Source organism: Cheilinus undulatus, linkage group 10, assembly GCF_018320785.1.
Source record: "Cheilinus undulatus linkage group 10, ASM1832078v1, whole genome shotgun sequence".
NCBI lineage: Eukaryota > Metazoa > Chordata > Actinopteri > Labriformes > Labridae > Cheilinus > Cheilinus undulatus.
This window is the reverse complement of record NC_054874.1, coordinates 11076898-11091091: the sequence shown is the minus strand read 5'-3', so window position 1 is coordinate 11091091 and position 14194 is coordinate 11076898. Positions and strand designations below refer to the sequence as shown.

At 40.5% G+C, this 14194-nt stretch overlaps 1 protein-coding gene across 1 annotated transcript; it reads right to left on the bottom strand.

Annotated features, from left to right (window-relative positions):
* Window positions 1–297: 297 nt before the first annotated feature.
* On the bottom strand, window positions 298–8576 carry agtr2 (angiotensin II receptor, type 2). Its single transcript, XM_041797623.1, has 2 exons — window positions 8415–8576; window positions 298–6059 (listed from the first exon to the last, which is right to left on the bottom strand). Exon 2 carries the CDS (start codon window positions 5991–5993, stop codon window positions 4776–4778), a length of 1218 nt encoding a protein of 405 aa, XP_041653557.1. The 5' UTR covers window positions 5994–6059; window positions 8415–8576; the 3' UTR covers window positions 298–4775.
* Between the last annotated feature and the right edge of the window lie 5618 nt (window positions 8577–14194).

The window sequence follows — 14194 nt, the reverse complement described above, 5'->3', positions numbered from 1 at the left end:
ATATGCACGGAATCCATGAGAGGCATTCTGGGAGGGGGGAAACAGGGGGGCATGTGAATGTCCATCTGCCAGGCCAGCAGTCAAAACAGCACTCTCATTCCCAGGTGGAGGAAGCTCTCAGTCACAGCTGTTGGAGGGTAAGATTGTGAGGGAAAGGAAACTGTAAAGTGAAACAGTCTCAGTAAATTTGTCTGTGAAAGGAATTTGGATTGACACAGAAATCTCCCATTTAAAAAAACATCAATCTTGAAAGTTATTTGGAGAATTTTTTGAATAAAAAGTGGCAATTTTAGGACGATAACTTCATTTGTTGTTTATTAGGATGCTTTTATACTCATTTTGCATTACTGCCTTTACATAATAATAGCATACAACGTTACAAATTAAATGATTACACATCATATTGGTTGGTCCAAAAGGACAGAAAACATAGCTTTGTTTTAACTGACAGTAATGATCATTATGTACATCCTTATTCCTGGCCTGCTACAATGAAAAGCCAACTGCAGTAACTTAAAATGCTCTTTCAAAATAAAACATCCAGACATTTAATTTTAGCATAGCCACCCTATTACCAGCCCTCATGAATTCTGCACGTGACTCCCACACTGTAAAAACAAAAAAGTTGAATTTTGTTGAAACTGATTACATCAAAGTTCTTAAGAGTTGGCAATATTTTTTAGTATCTTTGTAAACTTTATCTTGACAATTCTGTTTATATTCAATTCAAAATTATTTTTGTAAAGCTACATGTTCTTCTTCCTCTACAATTCTCTGTCATTTCTTCAACATTCGTGCCACTTAAGGTTGGCCAACTTTAGTGACAGCAACTGAAAAGTGCACACTAAAACAGGAAGTTGTCTTCCTTTATAGTTAGCATACCATCCATAATGTATTCTGGTTGCTCCCCACAGACAGGACTTGTCTGACTGAGTCAGCAACTTCACTCACGCTGCACAAGGGCCGAATGCCCTAAGGCATTCTCGGACAACTCTGCAGAATAAGGGATGGTTTTCAAATATTTTGAGTATATTGACAAAAACTTAAAATGAATGAGTACTGTTAATAGCTATTAAAAATTTTTGGTGACCAATTTTTTTTTCTTTTTTTTTTCTTTTGCAGCCTCCAACTGTTCGGTCTTACAGTGCAGTGCCTTCTGCCAAACCAGCATTTCCATACTAACAAGACCCTTCAGTGGTTAATATGTGAGAACAGAATCTGTTACACCTGAAACTGGATAATGTGATTAATACTCTGCCTCATACTATCAAGGAATGAAAGAACAGTGAAGATCAGAGAAGTTTATTTAGCTGATCTTATTAGCTCTGTTTCAATATTTGCATTGTAATAAAGATTTGTGCTTCTTAAAGTTGGTGTTACACTACTTTACATACTTTAGAGCAGATGTGGAGCAGTCAGAGCCTTAACATTTCTCTCTTTAGTTTTTGGATGTTCTGAAATTCATTTTTCACAAACCTCTTTGAACTTATAGTCCCGCTTTCAATATGTGTCTAATATCCATGATCCACACAATCACCTCTTCATATCTGTAAATCTGAAATTAATTTGTGATGAGTCAAATCCCTGATGCAGCACCACTGTTAAAGACACACACAGTGCATTCAGACAGTATTAAGACACCCTTCACTGTTTTCACATTTGTTATGTTGCAGCCTGGTGCTACAGTCAATGCTACATTTCTCCCAGTTTTTGCTGAGATGTTTCTACACCTTGATTGGGGTAGAAACACCTGAGCCAGGAACTTTATGACTAAAACATAACAAAACTGGAAAAAAAATGAAGGAGGTCTGAATACGTACTGAATGTGCTGTATTTAATTTCATCGAGTTATCAGCCCAACCAGGAGAAGGGCAACAGGAACCACAACTTAGACCTTCCAGAAATACAAATCACATCAAGCTTTTGATATTATTTAGTTGGATGTTTGATTAAAAATAAAGCAGTGTTTGTTTAATTGATGAAACATGGTAATAAGCCACTGGGAAAAATATGTAATCATAATCATATCTACAGTATACTCCAACCTTAGTAGCTAAAGATGAGTGCAGTAGCATACCCTTAAATTAAAGATAGCTTGTAAGACAGCCAACCTAAACCTTTTCTGCTCTTTATTATGTCTTATATGTTAAAAAAAAAGTTAATCTTGCAAAATCCAAGTAGCTATGTTTATTATCACATAAGAGACTGCAAGAAAAGGTAAATCCAGCGAGAACAACAAAGCAAGGGAAGAATAGGGGCTAAGCTAGTTCTGCTAAAATGTTACCAAACCTGTAAACTGATCACCGTTAAAATGCTAGGTTAAATAACTTTTTGACCTCAGTTAGCTAAATATTGTGTTGCATTTACTAAAGCTTTTTTAGTGTTGTCAACTTGCACTTGAGTTTAAGTATACTTAAGTAATATTCACTGAAAAACAGTATTTGTTAAGTAGCTGGTACTCATCCATTTGAAGTTGTATCAACACAGTTTTACTCATACGTTTATGTTAGGTTAGCTTACTTTTCTTATCCATTGTAATTTTCACTTCAATCTTTCACATAATTTTATTTCAAACATTCATGCCACTCAGAGTAGTCTAACTTGTGAGGTTTGAATTGGTAATGACTGTTGAAGTGCTTTTCCATCATGTTCAGGACTTGTCTAACTGAGTGGGTAACTTCATGCATGGTGCAAAAGTCTTTCATGCCAATAGGCATTCTGGGGAAAACTCTGCAGATTAAGAGATGATTGTCAAAGCATTTTAGTGGAACGCAAAAAATACTCAAAGTGATCCAGTACTGTTATCTTGTAAACTTAAACTTTGTTCTATAAACTGAAAAACAGGCCTAATGTGGCTGTTTTGGGATGTTTAACTTATATCATGTTAACCTTCTTTTTAAAAGTGTCTTACTTTTCAGTCCTACAGTGCATAAAAATAATTGAGAAGTGCATCCCAAACCAGGATTTCTTCTATGAAGCCTAGCATTCCATACAGGCCTCACCTCCAACTGAGTCAGTAACATCATTCATGGTGCAGAAGTGTCTAATGCCCCAAGGCATTCTGGGAAAACTCTGCAGATTCACTGTGATTGTCAGACAATTGAATTAGAACTACAAATAATACTTAGCTCAGGCGCCTAGTCCTTATCTTATCATCTCAGAAACATCAATAGAGCTGCACTAAAGTTGAAATCACAGTTTTTTGTTGTTCCCACTTGTGTTTACAGCGGTGGTTCTCAACTGGCCTAGCCTCAGGACCCACTAATATCTTGGATAACAAATTGCGACCCAGATTTCCAGTAATTTTCACCAGTGCACATTTAGATAATGAAAATGTTGCATTTAAGATCTTGGATGGCACAGAATTTATGACAGGAACATGAGACAGTGAAAAACTGACATGTTTTTTATCCCCCTTTTCCCATGATAACGTGTAAATTTTAGCCAATTTTCCAGAGATCTTGAGAAATGATTTCATTACCATTGTAAAAGCAGCTCTTTTATTGCAAGAACAGGAGACAAATGAGCTGAAATATTCATAAAACAGTTAAATTTACCCATTTTCACAATAAAACAGTTACATAAATGGTATTGTTGCATGTTCTTTATAGATTTTTGCCACAATTTTTTTCCAGACACACATTTGCGACTCACTGAAAACTGCTTCATGGCCCACTTGTGGGTCCTGACCCACCAGTTGAGAACCACAGGTTTACAGCATGGGCTAACATTGCTCAATCACATGCTCAAACTGTTCATACTGTAAAATTTCTTCTTCTTTTTTGCTCGTTTGAGTGTTGCTTTAACCTGGTTACCGCCACCTACTGGACAGTTATGTGAATCTGCAAATTGGCAATCAACCTATAAGTATATATACTTGACTATCAATTTATTTGAGTCTGAATAGCTATCAGGGTTTACAGTGATGTAACCTTAACAGCGTAGCTTGATGCCAGCCCTGGAAAGTTTGGAAGCTAGAAATTAGATAGTAATTAATTGGTAAATACTGTGTACAGATTGGATAAAGTGTATTCATATAGCCTCTATTGGAGCAGTAGCTTTGGCACTAGCCTCCTGGCCAGCATTCTCCTCCTTTTTGAGTTAAAAAGTTATTTTGGGTTCAAATGTTCTACAAAGTTGCCTCAGTTGCCTTTTGTGCAGCTTATGGCTCAGCCCAGTGCTTTAAAATGTTAACTTAACCAAAAAAGTCTCCTTCTGTTTTAAGACAAGAGACAACATTTTGAATCAGGTTACATTTTAATATAGCAAAATGATAAAATATGGTTATAAAAGCTTAATTTTACAATGTATTGTGTTTTTACTGAACTTTGTGGCCTCAGAAAGTTCCCACCATCCAACAGACTGTGGACAAAAAACTGAGCAAAACCTGAGGGAAATATTTGGCTTTCTGTTTGCAAAATGCTCCCCTAATTTCATAACTAGTTGATAATAATGTGCTTTTAAGTGTAGAGTAGGAAGTGTAAAGACCAACAACAGTTTCTTGCTGCAGTACTGAAGCATTACATTATTTATGTGTTCGTTACACAGTTTTTATGACCACTTTAAAAACTTTCTAGACATTTTTTCCCTGCTTCTATTTTTCTGTCTTTAACCAGCAGCATCTCGCTCCACCAGAATTGAGTCTATCATAGTTTCAATTCTGTCTCACACATCCAGACTAATTGGAGTTCAGCAGTCACTTGACATTAGCATCGCACCCTGGGGGGGTGAAGCCTGTGAATGAAAAGGAAAGTCTCTCATCCATCCAGGCCTTGCTAAGCAGGACCAGAGGGCTCCAAAATCGCCAGGTCTTTCAGATCACTGAGTTTTCGGGAGAAGGAGCTCAGTCTGGTGCTAAAGGAGCCTCTCTTCTGGCTCTGATCCTCCCCTTGGGTCTTCAAACAAGCACAAAGGCCCTTGCACAGCCCTCCTAGACGTCCCCTGAAATGGTTCCCAATAAAGCAGTAGAGTACAGGGTTGATAGCTGAGTTGGAGAAGCCCAGAGAAAGAGTGAGAGGTGTCAGGTTTCGAATGATCCAATCTACCCGACAGCCATCCACCCAGCCGTCCATCTCCAGTACTCTCAAGAGGGTCACACAGTGAAAGGGGAACCAGCTGAGGAAGAAGGCCAGGACCACGGCGGCAACTGTCCACAACACTCGCTCCAACCCCCTGCCCTTCCAAGATCTGCTTCCGCTGGAGCTGGGGATCACGCAGGGGGTCGGAGGTCTCTCTGGCTTACTGCTGCTCTCTTGAGATACGCTGACCAGCCATGTATCAGCCAATAAATGTCTACCGATGGCACAGTAGCAACAAGTGATGACGAGCAGCGGCAGAAGGAAGGCCAAAACAATCTTCAAACACATCAGGGTTGTATGCAAGGTAGGACTAGGATGAGTAATGGCGCAATGAATCAAACCACTTTCCTCAGAGCGATAAAGTTCCCTCAGATACATGTTTGGGGTTGAGCAAGCAAATGCCAACACCCAAACGAGGATGCATGTGAGCCGTGCACGTTTGGGGTACCGCGCACTCTGAGAACGGAGCGGATGCACAATGGCCAGGTAGCGGTCCGCACTCATGCTGGTGATAAAGAAGATGGATGCATACAGGTTCAGATTGAGGAGGCCTGCACAGACTTTGCAGGCAACCAAGCCAAAAGACCAGTTGCCTTGGGAGTAGTAGACGGCCCACAGTGGTAGCGACAACAGGAACAGCAGGTCGGACACACAAAGGTTCAGCATGAACGTGTTTGCTACAGTTCTCCTTGAGTTACTGGCATGAGCCAGCACACACACTGCCAGGGTGTTGGCTATGATTCCCAGCACGCAGATTACGCTAAAAATGACGGGGATGATGGTAATCATGGGTATTTGAGGCCAGTCTGTGCAGGAGGGAGTGGAATTGTCCACAGAGGTGTTTGCATAGCCCTTTGTTGTTAAATATGGCGACGAAGTGGAGTTGAAAGCAGAGTGGTCATTTGGGATTTCCATTATGAAAATAGATACACTGTTGTGTCAAACAATTTAACTTCCCTCCTTTGAGTTGTCCAAGGTCAGCTGGAAAGAAATAAAGACAAGAGAACATTTTATATTCAGTTACCTTTTATGGACAAAAAAAGGTTTCCTACAGCGCTATCCTTAGTTGGCTGCAGTGTTTAGTAGCTGTCATACTTGATAAGTAATCACAGCAAAAATACATTACACCATTCTTGAAGTTTGGCAGCAAGAAATGCATATGAATGGAGCACATTAATCTGGCTGCATAATGGATTCTTTCAAACCAGCTTTATTTTATTAATGACTGCAGTAAGTTTTTGGAACATTTTTGATTTAGATGAAAAACGTCAACTTAAATTGAGAATTAATAATTGACCAGACTCTTTAAATTCAATTTTAGTGTTCTGGGTTCTATTTTGCTCCATTACACAAAGGTAACATATTTGTAACAGGCAAACAGGAGTTGAAACTCACAGTTGGTGATTAATAATAATATACAGAGCAGTATTCATCCCCTTGGATGTTTTACCCTTATACTGATTTTCTAAATCAATCGTGGCCAGTATAATTTGACTTTTCAACACATAAACATACAAAAAACTTTTATAATGTCAAAGTGAAAACATATTTCTACAAAGTAATGTCAATTAAACAAAAATATTTATATTGATAATATTTAGTCACTCATAAGTGACTGACCTAATTCAATAGAGGTCCAGCCACAATTAGTGAAGTGGGAATCACCTAAGAGCAATGAATGTGTCTCAAGTGATCGTAGAATAAAGACACCTGTGTAAGGAAGGTTCAGTCACTTGTTAATCAGTATTCCTGGCTACCACTACACCATGGAGTCAAAAGAACACTCCAAGCAACTCTATGTAAAGGTTATTGAAAAGTATAAGTCAGGGGGGAAAAATCCAAGGCACTAGATGTCCCCCAGACTTCAGTTAAATCCATCATCAAGACACAGAAGGAATATGGCACTAGTGTAAATCTGCCTAGATCAGGCCATCCTCACAAACTGAGTGTCCGTGCAAGGAGACTAGGAATAGAGGCCACCAAGACCTTTGACTACTCTGAAGGAGTTACAAGCTTCAACAGCTGAGATGTGAGAGAGTTAGTGAAGTTTATTTTGAACATGTAAAAGCATAACAATGAAAAATGGTCATATACCTTCAGAAGACATACACATTTTGAAGAGAGAAATGAAACAAAACAATTACAAGAACACGTAATGATCAAGATTACATATTTTAAACGGAGTGGGAAGAAGTGCAAACTTATTTAATCCCACCCCTTCTTAATAAAAGTTGTGCCAAAAATCTTTCTAATTCAAGATATGACCTCTTATATGAGCTTCTTAGTTCAAAAATAGAACTGTTTATTAATCTGTATCAAAAATAATCACTGATAAGTTTATCTATATCAAATAATAATAATAATAGTAATGATAATAGTAATAATAATAATACATATTTTCCCCCATTCATACATGTTTAAACAACAAAAAGACAATATTTTGGAAATTTAAACAGGTATTTACAGAGAAATACAACACAAACTACACTAAACCTTAAGAGGAGAGAAAGCCACTGTTGAAGAAAACTCAGATTAAATCTTGACTAGAGTTCGCCAAAAGGCACCACTCCATGGCCAAGTGGAAGAAAGTTCTTTGATCTCATCAGATCAAAATTGTCCTTTTTGGCCATCAGACTAGATGCTAAGTTTGGCAGACACCAAACACTTCACATCAGCACAATCATACCATCCCCACTGTGAAGCATGGCAATGGCAGCATCACGCTGTGGGGAGGCTTCTTGGCAGGTGGCCATGGAAGGCTTGTAAAGGGTAAAAATATCGGAAAATCCTGGGAGGACAATCTTATTCAGTCTGCAAGAGAACTACAGCTATGGAAAAGATTTATTTTCTGGGAAGACAACGGCCAGAAACATACAGCTAAATAGCTCAGGGACAACAGGGTGAATGTTCTGGAGTGGTTTAGTCAAAGCCCAGACCTCTATCCAGTAGAAAATTTGTGGCTGGACTTGAAAAGGACTGTTCATGCTCATTCTGACAAGGTTTGAGCAGTTTTGTAAAGAAGAATGGAGTAAAATTGCAGCGTCCAGATGGGCAAGCCTGATTGAGACCTATCCACACAGACTCAGTGCTGTGATTGCAGCCAAAGGTACATCTACTAAATACTGACTTAGTTGAAATCTGTTATGACTTTGACAATAAAGAGGATTTTATAATTTATAAAATCAAAAGAAGGGTAAAACATCCCAGGGTATACATTTTCAGACACTGTATCTGGCAGGTATGCTAAGACAGAAGACACAGATTTACAGACCACAGAATCATTCAAACAGTATTATTACATCATTTTAAAAACAGACTATAATTTTTCAGTTTTACCTTGAGACGTTGATTGTCCAGTCCAGGCAGTTAAGCTGTTTTCAGTGCATCTTTTGGTTAAAGCCCGTGTCCTGACATTTGCTCCTCGACCCCTTTAAGAGACTTCACAGCTGAGTACCAGGACCATATCATGCCTCTGTGTCTGTGTGTGGAGAAGACAGACTGGAGGCTCTGAGAAACCAGATGAGGTTGGGGGTCTTATAAGCCCCCAAGAGCCTCTAAATGATTGCACAACAGGGTAGTTACTAACACGTCACACCTTCACCAAAACCAAGGGGCTGGACTGTACCTGGACAAGAGCCAGTGAGAGAGGGAGGGAGGGAAGGAGGAAGTTGTTCTCTGTTTTTTTATTCTATCCCTCCTTCTTTTCCTCCCTCACAGACTCTCAACCAGAAAAAGCCAAAACTTAGTAAATCAAGTCAAGATGTATGTTAGAATAATAGCTCTGTCTCTGCTGACTGCAGACAAGCAGCCATATGTCATACCTGACCACGATGAACATGATACTCTTGTGTTTCAGGTGTCAAACTTAAAGCTCTAGCTGTCCCCCATGGGGCCTCTCACAGGAGGAGCTGAGGCTGTTTGTTAATTAGCAGGGCCTCGCACTTTGTGTCATATTCGTCCTGCCAGTGGTCAGATAAGCCATGGGAAATATTTACTCTGTCTCAGCGGAAGTGGAGCCCGTCACTGGGGCAGAGGGAGCGCAGGGGAGGCACAGTGTGGAAGATGAATGAGGAGGAGGACGAGCAGATACTGCAGGGAGTAAACAAGGAGATGAGGAGGAGAGATGGAGAGAAGGAGGAGTGAGAAATGGAGAGAAAGCGGAGATTCCCTCCAGTGGTTTTTCATTAAAGCCTCTGGTGAAAGTTAATGAGGGATGCGTACAAAGCTCTGAGACTGATTACATCACAGATCCTTTGATCAACGGTGTGAGCATGCTTCTCCCCCTGTGTGTGCGTGTGCATCTATGCTTCAATACTTGTGAAACTGGCTGTACTTAATCTCATCCTGGCATGCATGCATCAATGCAAGGAACTCGCCTGTGTTTACATGTGTGTTCAGATGTATTTGTGTGCACTATGCTCCATTGAGTATCTATCAGTTTGTGACATGTTCTAATAGCCGTGGGAAAGCTGACGGTGAGGATGATAGATGAGTGAAGACAGAGAGCAGCGGATTCTGAAGGCAGCATGTGAAGAGCTCTGTCGTTGCCTACTTCCAGGATATGAGATATTAGGGTTTGTGCTGTAACTCTCAGAACTATAAATATGGCAGATGTGCTTTCCAAAACGGAAACTTCATAATGCAGTGTTCTTGCACAGGCATGCTGGGTATGCACAGTTGTTTTCACACATACTCATGCAAGCCAAGGCCTCTGAGTCATGACATGACAACGAAAAATACAATTTATGGTTTTCATGTCAGCCAACTCAAATAGGCGAGACAAAAAGAGAGAGGACTGTGTCTTTGCTTCACCCGCTTTCCTCTGTAATCGGGTGAGAGTTTTTAACTGCCTACAACTAATAAAGTACACGTTTCTGGTAGTGTAGAAGTGTTTATGAACTGCAGTTCTCCAAGTGTCCACTTGAGGCTGGCTGCAGAAGTACTGAAAGCCACATACACACCCAGTGTTGGAGTGTACATTAGTCCAGCAGGATTAGGGATGTTTACAGCCTAATTCAAAGAACAGATTTGTGTTGACAAATATCTTATTGTCATAAGTATTCCAACCCTTTGCAGCAACACTTGAAATTTAGCCAAGGTTCATCCCGTTTGTCCGGATCTTTGTTGAGATGTTTCTACACCTTGATTGGAGTCCATTTGGAAGAAAAACACCTCGCTATAGAATGCATATCAACCAAGCTATGAGGTCAAAGGAACTCCCTGCAGAGCTCAAAGACAGGATTGCTGCAAGGCACAGATCTGGGGAAGGCTACAAAAAAGTTGTGCTGCACTAAAGGTTCCCAAGAGCACAGTGGCCTCCATAATTCTAAAATGGAGGAAGTTTGGCACAACCAGGACTCTTCCAAGATCTGGTAATCCAGCCTCCATCCAGGCTCAAGAAGAGCTTTTGTAAGAGAAATGACCAAGAACCTGACGGTTAACCTTAACATGCCAGATCGATTGTTTCAAATATCCATTGTAGGGATATATTTTACATTCATCTGGGAAAGCTCCCATAGAAAGCGTTTGGGAAGAGCAGGGGCTTCTGGAAGGTGATTGGAGGATGCTGAAGCACACCGGAAGAGCAGCTAAAAACATCTTTTCTGTCATCTTTGACAATCTCTGCCCTTGTTTTAAAAAAAGAAATGTTGTCCAGTTCTGACAAAACTGCTGCTGTGGCTGAGTTCAAGCTAATCACTACACTAGCAGCCATTGTATACAAGCACTCACACAACTAACCCGTTACCTCCGTAACTCACGAACTCAGGCTGAGCAGGTCAGTGGAAGAGCAAAAACATCTTTCCCATCATAAAAAGCTTTAAGTGTTGTTTTTAGTTTTATTTCATGCTCTAGTAAAATGACACTATACTAGAGCTATCTCCGAGCTAATTACCACAGTGGATGCAGCCATTGCAAACAGCTAACAACAACTAGCCTGTAGCTACTGCCTCATTCTCCTCAAATGACACTGATTGGTCCAAACTGTGCTCGGTTTGGCAAAACCATCGTGGATTAGAGCTTTTCAAGATGGATTTGCCTGATGACAGAGATGGAGTCTGGCAAATCCATCTGCTTTTCAAGGTTACCCAATGGTCCTTTGACTGAGCTTCAGAAGGGCAGCCTTCACTGCAGGCCTCCTGCAATCTGGGCTTCATGGCTAGACTCAGTGCAAAATATATGTTCATAAGGGTTCTTGGTCACCTCTCCTACTAATGCCCTTCTATCCTGATCTCTCAGTTTGGCCTGACAACCAGCTCTGGGAAGATTCCTGGTTGTGCTAAAGAGTTTAAGTTAGCTTTTAAACGCTCACTTTCACTTTTATATCAGAACTGCGCGTCTTAGACATTCTTTGACCTTTGTCAACTTTCTTTATCCAGTCGTAAGACAGTCAACTCAATCGGCATGTTAATGCTGATGCATATCCTTCACTTAAAAAACAAAACAAAACAAAAAAACATTATAATTCTTCTACCAGATAATTAGGCTCCATTTTTAGGTGCTGGAAGCCCAACTGGAGAGGCTGTATGAGGAACACTTTGAGAATGTGTGGGAGTTTGTGTCTCTGTGTTTGTTTGATGATCTAAACACAGAGATTGAGTTACAGGCAGCGTCTGTACAGGCAGCAGATAAGAGGAGCTATAGAGCAGAGAGCATCAAACTTTGGCTTACATCACAACCCTTACAGGACATCTATCTCCGAGCCAATTATTTTTTCCTTTTTTTCTGGCTTAAAGCTTGACTTTTTGTATTTTCCCAGCTATCACAGTTTGTCTTTTTCCTTCATCTGTGCACATTAACAAGATACATAATTATTTTATGTCTGGGTGTCTCTGCAAACATAAAGATTTCCACTTTAGATATCATCCAAACAACAACTAGGCTGCATTAATGTTAATAAACAAGAGTGCTTTTGTGAAGAATGTTTCTGCTGAACAAGATGAAGTCGACTTTCATGTGTGAATCAAGTGAAATAGTGTGGAATGTATATTATGCATGTTAATCACACACAAATTAAGCAGAGGAAGATGTGCAAAAGTGAACATTAAGGCGTTCTGTGTTCACAGCCCCCTTCACTTGCTTGCATAATTGTAATGTTTATAATGATAACTGATGAATGTGCCATGTGTTTATTTGGTGGGTCTTCCCTCCCTGCCTAGATCCTGGGAAGATAACCACCACAAACCATGACTGTTGTCATGTCCTCTGTGGAAAATTAGGCTCCTGGGGTTGAAGAGTGAGGGGTCAGAGCTGTGAGCCCCACTTCCTCTCTGCTGGTCAGAAAAAACTCTGAGAGAGCTCAGGACTACATGACAGAGTCCAGTCCATCAGTAGTTCTGAGAATATAATCATAGCTGCTTGTGCGGGGGCCCATATGTGTAGGGGACCCTTGAGAGAGGTGACATGAGGCTATACTTAGCACCACATCTTATGAAACCTCAAACACTGGCTGTCTTCTTATAGCAACAAGATGTTCATGTGAGAAGAAAGGACTGAACAGATTTCCCACTCCCTCTGCTCTGTTCTATTTTCAACCCAGTCAATATGTTCAATGTGCTTTTATTACTGCTGTTGGCAAATAATGATTCAAAAATTGTTTTTGAGAATTCATTCTTCAAAACAACAGTCACACACCAGCTACGTCCCTAAACCCCTTGACTCAAACCATCAGTACAGACTGTTCATAGCTCTGACGCTGCAGAAATCCTTGCTCCCATATGGTTTTCCCTCTACAAGAAGAGGGATGAGAAAGTATCGACATCTGATTGGTCTGGCATCCTCTTGTCTCTTCAACACGTGAGCATACATAGTCCCAGGGGTGATGACTGGTCAGCTGCATGCAGAGTTTATGAGGTCCAGGCAGCTCGGGTTCCCCAGAGGAGCAGTAAAGGAGCTATAAAGATGTTAACAGATCGCCTTGTTCCACAGAAATAAGCAAAAACATGTGGTGCTAAAATGCTTTTAGGTACAAATAACCCTCCCAGGGTTAACCCACATTTCCAATGATAGATATTTTCTCATTTGTACTGTACTTTTATTTCTGGACAACATGACTACACAGTCACATGGGATCAGCTTTAGTGGCAGTTTCTCAATTTCTGCTTTACTGGACGATGTCTTCAAGCTGTCTCTGGCTCGGTCCAGCAGCAATTAGTTAACCGTAACTTAACAAGCCACATGGAGACGTGTCTACAGCAAGCAACAAACAGTGGTGTTGAAAATTAAATCAGTGCAGAGGTATAGAAAACTGAAGTTCATTGAGTGTCTGCTTAATGCTTCCAGCAGACCCCAGTAGTCCCATTCACAGCCAATCCAATATGCCAGTTTTTACACCAGAAATAAGGCTAATGTACAACCCCCAGTCGAAGTTGGGGCACTGTGTGAAATGTAAATATAAAGTGATTTACAAATCTCTCCGACCCATATTTCATTCACAACAGAATACAACATATCAGATGTTAAAAGTTGGGACAGGGCCATGTTAGCTGTTGTGTTGTATCCTATCTTCTTGTAACAATGTCTGGAAAGTGAGGAGACCAGTTGCTGGAGTTTTGGGAGAGGAATGTTGTCCCATTCTTGTCCGATGTAGGATTCTAGCAGCTCAACAGTCCTGGATTTTCTTTGCCGGACTTTTCTTTTAATGATGCTCAAATGTTTTCCTGTGGTGAAAGGCCTGGACTGCAGGAGGTCAGTTCAGCACCCCACTGTGAAGCCATGCCGTTGTGATGGATGTAGTGTCGTTAAGCATTGTCTCGCTGAAAAATGCAAGGCATTCCCTTAAAGTCTGGGTGGGAGCATATGTTCCCCTGAAACCTCTCTAAATGTTTCAGCAGTGACAGTGCATACCATCAGAGATGCAGGCTGTTAAACTGCACTGATGACATGCTAGATTGTCCCTCTCCTCTTTAGTCTGCAGGACAAGGTGTCCGTGGTTTCCAGAAAAGAATTTCAAATTTTGATTCATCTGACCACAGAACAGTTTTCCATTTTGCCTCAGTTTAAATTATCTTTGGACAGCAGTGTTACTGGAACCCTTTCACTTCTGGCTTTTTCTTCTTCTTCTTTGCATGATACAGCTTTGACTTTTATTTGTGGCTGGCACGGCAAACCGTGTTTAC

What these genes read in the sequence shown, in the direction of transcription:
- agtr2 (XM_041797623.1), bottom strand. Translation starts at nt 5,993, where the DNA reads ATGGAAATCCCAAATGACCACTCTGCTTTCAACTCCACTTCGTCGCCA.